This window comes from Epinephelus lanceolatus, chromosome 23 (genome assembly GCF_041903045.1).
Source record: "Epinephelus lanceolatus isolate andai-2023 chromosome 23, ASM4190304v1, whole genome shotgun sequence".
Lineage (NCBI taxonomy): Eukaryota > Metazoa > Chordata > Actinopteri > Perciformes > Serranidae > Epinephelus > Epinephelus lanceolatus.
In genome coordinates, this window is record NC_135756.1 from 28,468,562 (window position 1) to 28,480,734 (window position 12,173).

At 42.1% G+C, this 12,173-nt stretch overlaps 1 protein-coding gene across 19 annotated transcripts in view; it reads right to left on the reverse strand.

Annotated features, from left to right (window-relative positions):
* The window catches only part of nav3 (neuron navigator 3), a 544,714-nt gene that overhangs the window by 132,523 nt on the left and 400,018 nt on the right, over positions 1 to 12,173 (reverse strand). For all 19 annotated transcript variants that reach the window (XM_033615269.2, XM_078165210.1, XM_078165209.1 and 16 more), the window contains one exon: positions 5,123 to 5,195. In XM_033615269.2, the coding sequence (XP_033471160.1) occupies positions 5,123 to 5,195 (73 nt within the window). The remainder of the gene's footprint in view (positions 1 to 5,122; positions 5,196 to 12,173) is intronic.

Sequence of the window (12,173 nt, forward strand, 5' to 3'; positions counted from 1 at the left end):
AAATAGTCATGAAAATAAAGAAAACGCATTGAATGAGAAGGTGTGTCCAAACTTTTGGCCTGTACTGTATATCAACAGGGTTGTTCTCGGCCAACTGATGCTTTATCTTATAATTATTTTGGTGCTGCTGCAGAACATTCGAAGAAGAATTATCTGCACTTGTAAAGTAGGACGTATGCAGGATTTATGCATCAAAAGGGACTTTGAGAAGTTGCTGCTGTGCAGCATTAAATATCTCTCTGCCCAAACTTCAAGCACTCTCACTGGCAACACAGACAAAAGAGCACCATACCAACTTTTCCTTTCAAGATGATGTACGAGAGATATGAGCACTTCAGATATTTTCTGCTTGACCATCAATTGTCTGAAGTTCATCTGGCTTGAAGCTCTGCAAATGTTTCTGCTGAAAATTTATCATGAAACTCTCACAAAGTGTCACCTTTTGCTCTCTTTTCTGTTGCACCTTTCCCAACTATCTGAAAGTTTTGGGAGAAGTTGTGATAGAGAAAAGGATAGCTGGATTGCCTGAGACAGCGATAGGACACTGCTTTTTGCCCATTAGACATTTTTGTCAGCAATGCACAGACTTTTTATCCCACTGAAAGCAGGAGGGCTCTTGCTGCTCTGAAGTTGCGTAGAAGATAAGTGTTTCTGCTTGGCCCAAGCTCAATGAAAATGTGCTTTGCTTCTGGGGGCCTTTTAAGTGGTTGATGTGGTTTCATTCATTCTTTTTTTCTTATTATTTGGAGCAGTTGGTTATTTCATGAGCCACAGAGGACTTTGGAGGAGTAGAAGGAGTGATCCTAGCATGGCTGCATAATACAAAGAAGAGGGCAAATACTGTGTGAGCATTTAAGGACTATATATTCTGCTTTTACCTAATTAATCAACCTTCCTTGGGTTTAATCCTCAAACAATACATGTCCACCTGGGGTCCCTCTTTACAACTTCAAAGCTGGTTAGGTCTTTGCTTCTGCTGCTGCCCTTGGCTTCTTTATGTAAACTCGGTTTTAATTCCTAGGAGTTCCCAATAAAGTTTTCAGACAACTATTGTTGAGTTCTGCTGCTGTGTTTTGCTTTCTAGCCCAGTTCTTATTACAAAGACAGCCAACAGGGTTTTTTGTAAGCAAAACATTAAACTTACCCTCACCCTGGGCCTCACCTTCTGGTCAGAGAACAAGCGTGTACCCCTTACTGACCCAGCACAGTGGACTAATAAAAATCAGACCTATTTAAAAAAAAAAAAAAACTTTACTCCCACTGAGATGTAGCAGAAGGGACTTTATAGTGGTAAGCGGGTCGTATTGTAGGTTGCACTCTAGCACTTTAACCATAAGGGGCCTGTCCTGCTATGGTCTCAGCTTCCCTGCAGTAGAAAGAGGCTTTAATGACCTGTTGTAAGGACCCCTCACTGTAACCCATTATCAACTGCAGGAAATGTGTGTTTCGGAGCTTTACACCTGCTTTTTAAGGCTGGTAACGGTAGACTGAACTTCCTGTGGATAATTATCACATTTCAAGTAGTAAACTTTTTTTGCTGGTGTTAGTTTTGATGACTTTTTTTTTTTTTGCTAAGGGGTTAAGTGTGTTAAGTGTAGCGCTTTTTTCTTTATAGCTAGATCAAGAAGCTAGAGGCACTCTGGTGGCTCTGCTGTACCTGTGAAAAGCGGTGCTAAATGCAGGTTCGCTGTAGCTGGGTTTTAACCAAATTTTCAGAAAAAAAGGGCAAAAGAAAATGCAAATTTATGTGTTGTTCCATCCACTACTGTTATGTGATTACTGGGAGTTGGTTTACCGTAATGCAGTGGGTGATGCTAATTCTACAGTTGGGTGCCACTGCAGAAGAGGGTGCAACAAGATACTGTAATGATAAACCACCAGTCAAACCTCAACAATGGTTTGTATGATGGATGTATGATAATGGAGAACACACTGGACAATGGTTTTGAACAGCCTCCAGAGACAACAAAGAGACATTGCAATGGCCTACGTGTTGACGATGTGTCATGACTCTACGTCATCACTTATTTGCTGAATCTGTTTCCATTGCACTAGATTACATTTACCTCTTTATCGATAAGCTAAGTTTTCTACCTCTGCCAAGCAGATTCTCAGATTTTTAAAATTTTTGACATTTCCACTGTGGCTATTTTCATGCACAAATTGAAAATAGGCATCAAAAGAGGTGGATGGAAATGCACCTACTTGTCTGTAGCATTATTTTCTTTTCTTGCTGTGAAAAAAAATCTTGCCTTGATTTCATTATGCCCTATAACCTCCCTTAGCGGAAACGTGAGAGGGGACCATAACACTTCAACATGATGAGTTTTTCCAGAACTTCACTTTACAACCTCCCCCCAATGAGATGCAAGGGGACTTCTAGAGAGGTTATTACAATAAGTAGGCTCTCTCAAGAAAAAAAAAAAAAGTTCCTGTATGCACATCAAACATTCAACTTTGTTTTTAAACCCACGCCTTGTAAAAGATAATAAAGACTGCATATGCCAGCCAACAGAATCTGGAAAGCCCTGGGCTCATTCAATTAGAAATGAGAGGGCAAACATGGCCATCTAATTTAACTCACAAACACACGCAGCACAATGCGGAGTAAGTCTTGAGAATAAGGCTGACGGAGGCAGAGAGTGAGGGAGAGAAAGATGGACTGAGTGAAGTGAGTGATGAAATGCAGCAGCAACAGTGATGGACAGAGTAACCCAATAGCTCATATATTTACAGACCCACTTTGAAATTCCAGGCTCAGCGAGTCACTTTACTGTTTTTAGTGCTGTGGTGGTGGCGGTGGTGGTGGTGGTGGTGGTGGGGGGGGGGGCACAGAATATAGAGCTGTCGGTCAGTGTGTCAGGCTCTCAGAATATTTCTGCTGCTGGAGAGGTCAAGGGCACACAGCTCTTTTATGTTTAAAGGGGAGCAGGAACAACATGGGGCCTGGCCAAGCACAGGTCCTAAACAACAGCTGCAGATATTTTCTGCTAGAATCATTGAGACATGCTTGTACCTGTAGGTATGGGATTTAATCAACAAGTCCTCCAGTGGCTACAACCACATAGGTCGTATGGTCGTTACCCTTTAATATGACCCACAGGAGTGTTTCCTACATTAGCACTCCAACCAGTGTGGTTGACATTAGCAAGGAGAATCCAGATTGGGGATCATCACGTTACTTTACATAATGTGACGACGGGATAGAATATGATGACGTGACATTATTTTAAGTATGTACATAACTTAGTAACTCAAAGTTGACCCTTGCTTTCACCTGAGACAGGAACAGCAGTCTGCCGGGTCAAAGGCCTTTGTTTGTTTGACCAATCCACTACCCTGTCAACCTCCACACACTGCCTTTGTCATTTTTTATACTATGTCATGATGACTTTGTTGTTCTTCATATTACATCACATACTCTTTATACAATGTCAGACAGACATTGTTGCTCTTTATGCTACGTCACCTGACATCCTCCTTTGCTCCCATCATTATTGCTTTGGTCCCTAAAGGTTGCTGCCTACGCTACATGTGAAAGGGTCATTCTTAAAATCAGAAAGCACTTTGTGCTGCATTCTGTGCAGGAAAGGTGCTATATGAATAAATAAAATACATAAATAAGTAATAAGCTGCTTGTACAAACAGCCTACATATTTTGGGGGAGGACAGGCTCAATTTTATGGAAAATCCCAATCAGAAAGAATGAGTTTAGGTTTTCGTAACCCAATCGTTCTCATCATACCATTTTTATAAAACACTGTAAATGGTACAAATTATCCATGACTCTTTGCATCAAAATATGCCATTAAGTTCCCTGTTTCTCAGGATTTATGTTAAAGTTCCAGAAAGGCAGATTGTTTTTTCACAATTGTCAATTGTAAAATAATTAGTGACATGGCCGGGAAGGCAAAGGGAAAATCCAGGGGATAATACAGGACATAGAACATAGAACTGTGTGTGTGTGTGTGTGTGTGTGTGTGTGTGTGCACGCGCGTACAGGTTTAATATAAATGTGATATGATGTGTAATGTATTAATGTTTCATGTTTGCCTGACAACTTCCCAGGATAGTATGTGGTACACTACCTTGGTTGGTATGATTTTTCTGCTGGAAAGAGATTGTAAGCAAAATCTTATGGTGGAAATCATGAAATTAAATGTAGTTAATTCTGAACACATTTTGTCTCTGTCAGTGAACACAAGTGCATCTCAAATTTTAGCAACAAACTCTAAAGGAAAACTGAGAGATTAGGTGAAAGTTCTACTCCTTAAACTAAATAGACAATTTAAAATCAGAGCTGTAACAGAGCTGTAACTGGGGCTGTTTTCCTTGGAGAAACATGGTTTTCACATGACAGCAACAATTTGCTCTCCAGATTGGGACAAGCTAGCTTGTGTATGTTGGCCACGTCTTAATATAGGGTATGTCATGTGTGCACTACGGGTGTCAAGTGGGACACATCACATGCAATGCTATATGCATCATCTGGTGTGTGTTTCCCTTAACACTTTTGCGTGCAATGTACAACTGACTCTTGTTGGATTCATACATGAACTTTGAGGGAATCTTGGGTTCCTCCTGCAGAGTCCAAATCAAGTGTAAAACAAAATCATAACAGATAGTTTGGAACTTAACTGTAATGTTGGCTCTGGCCTTGTGAGACAATTTTAGCATATCATTCAATTTGGCAAGCAGTCATTGGGTACAAAGCACTGCCGCAGTCATGGCTGTCATATAAACTATGTACTGTGTACCCTGGTGGTCGGGAGGCGAATCCCTCACTGGAGTTGTTATCCTGCCACAATCCACTTTGATGCCCTAATGATTGCCTATGCTGCCATAGTGAAAGCTGGAGATGGAGAAACTGTGCACACTGTCATGACACCAACGTGGTAAATTCCATTGCTGTGAAGTATAATAGTATGTCTTGGAAATGGGTTTTAACCAGTTTTTTGAAGATATTTGGTACTGTGAAGAAATGGAAAGCTACCCACAGAAGGTTGGGTGGTACAGGAGCCAAATGAATTTTCCAGGTCTAGAAATTAGAAATACAACAGGGAGATCCTTCTGCTGTTCCACAGATTCAATTAAGAGTTTAATCACTGTTTATTCTTCTTACCTTCTGCTGAGAGCCCTTGTACATTCACTCCTCTGGCGTCCAGGAAACTGAGGCAGGCGTCCACATTCTCGATCTGTGGAGAAGACGGCACACAGTCAGCACAAAGGACAGACACAGCAAGAATGTGACGATACTTAACATTCAATGAGCCTAAATGTCTTGGGGCAGAGGGCTCAGAGGACGGGGACGATCGGCCTTATTACCCATAAAGCACATCATTGTGTAGTTATTACCCAACCCCCACTCGACCCTGGGGTCCAGCTGCGTGACATACTGACTGCAGTGTGTCACCACCTACACATCCCGGGGTGCAGCCTGGCTTGGCATGTTGTACACACGCCCATATACAGTACAGGCCAAAAGTTTGGACACACCTTCTCATTCAATGCGTTTTCTTTATTTTCATGACTATTTACATTGTAGATTCTGAAGGCATCAAAACTATGAATGAACACATGTGGAGTTATGTACTTAACAGATAAAGGTGAAATAACTGAAAACATGTTTTATATTCTAGTTTCTTCAAAATAGCCACCCTTTGCTCTGATTACTGCTTTGCACACTCTTGGCATTCTCTCCATGAGCTTCAAGAGGTAGTCACCTGAAATGGTTTCCACTTCACAGGTGTGCCTTATCAGGGTTAATTAGTGGAATTTCTTGCTTTATCAATGGGGTTGGGACCATCAGTTGTGTTGTGCAGAAGTCAGGTTAATACACAGCCGACAGCCCTATTGGACAACTGTTAAAATTCATATTATGGCAAGAACCAATCAGCTAACTAAAGAAAAACGAGTGGCCATCATTACTTTAAGAAATGAAGGTCAGTCAGTCCGGAAAATTGCAAAAACTTTAAATGTGTCCCCAAGTGGAGTTGCAAAAACCATCAAGCGCTACAACGAAACTGGCACACATGAGGACCGACCCAGGAAAGGAAGACCAAGAGTCACCTCTGCTTCTGAGGATAAGTTCATCCGAGTCACCAGCCTCAGAAATCGCAAGTTAACAGCAGCTCAGATCAGAGACCAGATGAATGCCACACAGAGTTCTAGCAGCAGACCCATCTCTAGAACAACTGTTAAGAGGAGACTGCGCCAATCAGGCCTTCATGGTCAAATAGCTGCTAGGAAACCACTGCTAAGGAGAGTCAACAAGCAGAAGAGATTTGTTTGGGCCAAGAAACACAAGGAATGGACATCAGACCAGTGGAAATCTGTGCTTTGGTCTGATGAGTCCAAATTTGAGATCTTTGGTTCCAACCGCCGTGTCTTTGTGAGACGCAGAAAAGGTGAAAGGATGGATGCCACATGCCTGGTTCCCACTGTGAAGCATGGAGGAGGAGGTGTGATGGTGTGGGGATGTTTTGCTGGTGACACTGTTGGGGATTTATTCAAAACTGAAGGCACACTGAACCAGCATGGCTACCACAGCATCCTGCAGCGACATGCCATCCCATCCGGTTTGCGTTTAGTTGGACGATCATTTATTTTTCAACAGGACAATGACCCCAAACACACCTCCAGGCTGTGTAAGGGCTATTTGACCAAGAAGGAGAGTGATGGAGTGCTGCGGCAGATGACCTGGCCTCCACAGTCACCGGACCTGAACCCAATCGAGATGGTTTGGGGTGAGCTGGACTGCAGATTGAAGGCAAAGGGGCCAACAAGTGCTAAACACCTCTGGGAACTCCTTCAAGACTGTTGGAAAACCATTTCAGGTGACTACCTCTTGAAGCTCATGGAGAGAATGCCAAGAGTGTGCAAAGCAGTAATCAGAGCAAAGGGTGGCTATTTTGAAGAAACTAGAATATAAAACATGTTTTCAGTTATTTCACCTTTGTTGTTAAGTACATAACTCCACATGTGTTCATTCATAGTTTTGATGCCTTCAGTGAGAATCTACAATGTAAATAGTCATGAAAATAAAGAAAACGCATTGAATGAGAAGGTGTGTCCAAACTTTTGGCCTGTACTGTATATATACACAGAGACAAATATACAGTAAATTCACATCAACGCATTCCCCATCATGGGGACACTGGAGAAACACTCAGACAACAATACACACACACACACATTTGCACATAAACACAGGGCGTGTGGGTCAGCAGGGCCCACTTGAAGCCCTTCATAACATAGTCAACAACTGTCACCTCTGCAAAGTGGTATCAGTTTCACAAAGGCACACTGAGGTCACAGTTTGTACGGGGAATTTTTGAATTCATTGACTGCAGCTAACGGGTGGCTTCATCAGCATGGTGGCCAGCCGCCAGCGCCCCTCAGGAGGTCTTTTATGATGAGGTCAAAGGTCAGAGCGCTCCGCGTCAGCGCAGTGTGCCAAGGCCACACAAAGGGCAGGCTGGGCAACTCAGCCAGACATCCAGCGGGCAATGATGATTCATGAGCTGTGACTTCCCTCAGCTCGCTAAAGCTTTTCTCTCTCTCTATGTCATTTTCAATGCTATTTTGCTCACTGTTCCTGTGTCTCTTTAGTAGCAAGAGGGGGACTTTATAGAACCAGTATAATGAGTCATATATGCACACAGGCTGTTTGGATACTTGCTGATTTTTCTCTTACTCCCACTGAGCTAAACTTAATTGTCCTCCATGGCTTTAAAGGGCTAATGTGTATTTCTCTTACATTTTATTTAACTGAGAGAATTCGCCACAGAAAGCCAGAGAGCATGAGTGATTAAAAAAAGTCTCTTTGCTCCAGTCTTTTCTGCAATCTGACATTTGTTGGATTTGATCTGAGAAGAAACCTGATGCAGCTGATTCAGCCGTGAATTGCTGGAAGATGCAGAGAAGTCCTTTTCCCATAAATGTGTTATCATCACAACAAATAATCTCACATCCTATTAAACATGAGAAATGTCTGAAAATGACATGCATCAAAAAACTGATTTATTTTTCAGTGACTTGTACCGGTTTTGAAAGGCATGCACAAATGATGTCGTCCTGGTGACAGGTGTCGGATCAGAAAAGGCTTCTATGTGTCAGCAGATCATAGACCAATGACGTATTTTATCATTTAATTTGGAGGACTTATTGAACATGTGACAGCATTGCTATCAGGTGAGCTGTGTGACAGCAGACGTGGCAGCAAAAGAGTGAGGAGAACACTGAGGGCTTGAGTACACCATCAGGGGTAAAAGGGTGCACTGGATTTATTGCAGTGGGAGTACTATGCCATGTGTAGTGGCAGGTTTGGTAAATGGACTTTCATTTAAAAAGCACCCCTCTGGTCTTCTGACCACTCAAAGTGCTTGACACTACATGCCACATTCACCCTTTCATACAAACACTCATACACTGGTGGCAGAGTATACCCTACAAGGTGCCACTTGCTACTCAGTTAAACATTTACAAGCACTCGCACACCGGTGGAAATCGGGAGCAATTCGAGTTTAGTACCTTTTAATTGACATATGAACTAGAGGAGCCAGGGATTGTACAGCTGACCCTTGATCAGTGGAAGACCAGTTTACAGGGAAGATCACTGACCATGCATGTTCTTTCTGCACATTCACACTGCCCAATACAACAACATCCTTTACTATAGGCTTCTGAGCAGCTGATCATTGGATCAAGCACTTTGCCCAAGGGTACCTCAAGCACTGGCTAGGGATGGGAATCGGATGGATGAGACAATTTGAAACCAGCTCTCAACTGGAACCAGTTCCAAATGGTCTGATTCATCTGAATTGCATGCCTTCGAGCTTATCTGTTTCTCAATGCCGGCAAATAATGAAGTCAAACTTGTATCTCTGTGGGTGGAAACTTGTAACAAGAGGAAGTCCTTTTGAAGAGGAAGAAATGGTCCAGAGTGTGGCTTCAATTAATGACAAAAGATGATAAAGGTGCTGCTGTTATGATTGTAAAATGATCATTTCAAGTAAGGGTGTAAACATCAGCACTATGGTGAAATATCTTTGGTACCAACAAAACCTTAGCATTTCCCATCCCTAGCAGTTGCTGAATAAAAGCACTTCCTTCCCAGTCACTTTCTCTCCACAGACTGATGTGTTTACACTGGTTCTATCAACGGGGAGCCCTGTGGGACAACAACTCTTGACACAGAGCTTCTCCATCTGCCCGACACAACCTCCCTCTTCCCACCGCACACATTCTCCCAGCAGGCACCAAACCTCTCCTCACATGTGGTCTTCCATATTCTCTTCCCACAAAGACACTGACACATGTGTGCCCTGGTGCTGGCTTGTTTGATTATCCCACACAAACTCTCAGAAGTTTGTATGTGCAGAGACATGTGCCGAGCAGCATTTGCGAATACTCATTACTACAGTCTTAATTAGACGGAGCACGAGGACGATGTTGGGTGCAAGAGTTCTCAAAGTGCAATCGCCTGCCAAAATAAACAGCCTGTAGGCAGGGATGATATGTAATCAACAATATTTGTATGATAACAGTCATTTTCATCAAGGGACTGCTCAATTAGGCTCAATCAGTTTCAAATATTTACCGCACAAAGCTAGGGAGGCCCTGCTAAAGCACTTTGCATCTGTTCCACAGGCAGAGTGTGTGTGTCTCTGTGTGTGTTTGAAGGCTGGTTTAATAGCTGATAAAAACAAAAAGGACTCATAAACACAGAGTAAGTCTCTAGTTGGAGACAGATCTCTGTCTCTTAAAAGACAGGCATCACTAATGAAACTCATGCCTTCTTCCTTTGAGTGACACTCCAACCAAAAACTCTGAGGCTTTTAGACGAAACCACTGTTTGTTTTTAGGCGGCCTTAACTCTAAAATGACGTAAACAAGCGGAATAATGATTGAAGGCGTTGATGACGGCTGGGGCATTAATGTTCCGCAGGGTTCTGGCGATGTTTAACTGCTAGTTTGGTGGGCGGTTTGGCTTTGCGGCATCCTGTAACAGCTTCTCAAGAAACCGACATCATTTATTTTTCCGACGCAGGCTGGCATCAGATGGATCCACATAAGCCATTAAAAGCAATTTGGAAAAGGGCATTTTGATGAGGCGCACTTCACCCAATCATGAAGTACTTAGAGCAGGGGAAAAGGGAGCACGTTTTGAGAAATGACAGGAGGGCACACGTGCAACACTGCGCTGCGGGAAGGAAACTTGCCACTAAAGCCTGGAAGAATAATGATGGGAGAGCTGTTAAGTTTCTGTGATAATCAGTTTCAATTAAGCTATGTTTCATTTACAAAGCCACTCTACAAATCAAAATATCACGTTCCATCTGACACAGGCAGTAGAGCAGACAGAGGCTTGTACCATGGCTGTTTGACATGAGGCAAAAACTGCATTCCCTGCTTCAACCTGTCCTCTGCAGTCTCCTCTAAAATCACTGATGAGTTCACATTAATACTTCAGGAGAGAGGTAGAGAATGAGGAAGAAGACAGAGGGGGAGACCAGCTGAATGAAACTCTCCTGTATCTATTACCATCTTGTGCAGCACAATTTCTTAAAAGATACATTGAAATCACTCTATATTGAAACTGTGATGTCCTTGTAACCTCTGGTAGTTGAAATGACAAGAAAACATTAATTGTCCACAGTTCCTCTCAGGAAATGTGGCAGAAACTTCAGACACATATATAACTATTTCCAAGGTCAAGAATGAATTTTTTTGACTATGCTTAGTTAAAGAATCATAACAGGTGTTTTGCCACCCATTTTGAATCTTGTTACCTGATTAAATGGGAATTATCAGGTGGTAACCAGCATCATAGATATGAGTTAGAAGGGTCCTGCTACACCCGCTACTATGTGCAAATTTTTCAGTGCATAAATGCCCCTTAGCATAGAGAGCAGTTATGTTAAGATTCAATGTTACTTTCATTAGATTTAGGTGCAAAAACTATGCGGTTAGGCTTATAAAAAACATCATGGTTTGGCTTCAAGTAAGACCATTACATAATGTATGCCACATGACATGGGTCACATATGTCACATGACATATATCACATACTTAAAATAAATCAATGTTGACTTTTGGTTTCACACAGGACACAAACCCCAGTCTCCTGGGTGGAAGTCCTGTGTTCGATTCCCCCACCCTGGACTGACCACCAATACCAATGCTATGTCAGCTAATTATTAATGAAATAATGGACTGTACTAAATAAAGTTAATGTGACATCACCAACTGGTTTGTGGACTCTCATTCTGAAGCCTCGAATTTGGCATTTTGGTCATTGCTATCTTGTTTTTTTGGAGTCAGAAGCGACCATATTTGAACGAGAGGCTGGAGCTGTGGATGAGTGAGGGGTGGTTCTGACTAATGAACTGGGATGGCTCCTCACAGACAGTCACTCAAGAAGCTACACCCTTAAATATGCATAACTTTAAGCCTTTATAAAAATGTAACAGATGAGTGATAAACAAAATCTCCCCTTGTACAGCTGTGGAGCTGAATGGGGAAATTAACTATATAAACCAAAAGTGTTTTTTGTACCAGGCTGTAAACATGTTTATCTCTGCTGTAATGCTGGACATTTTAACACAAGGGTCTAGGGTATTTTCTCTGTTTTGGAGCCAGCCTCATGTGACAATACAGATTTGGCACTTCTGTAGTGGCTTCTCGGCCTCAGAGGTTGAGCAGGACCCTTCTAACCCATACTTACAATGCTGATAATCACTAATAACAATCGCGTACTTCTGCAAGTTGTAGCTGCATGCGCCAACAATGTTCAAATGCATACCATACAGTTTTAGATGTTTGAATGTTTTTTCTTCCTCTGTTTCAAGTTTGTATTCACAAGCAGACAAAAATCTATCTCCCCCATAAACTTCATTTCAGTGATATGATATCTTCAACAAACATGTATCCAGACATGACGTCCACTCAATTACTTCATGTAAGTTTAGGTTTCAAAAGTCTGATCACTAATTTTTTTTTTTTATTACAGAGAAATAGAATAGAAACCAGAGGGATATAAAATCAGCATGGTTGGGTGTACTATGATATAAAGTACATGTAATCTTAGTCAACTGGCTAAAACATTTAAAATCATTGATATGCGCTCTGGTGCATTGGTTATGAGTAGCTGTAAATTGGCCATTTGCAGT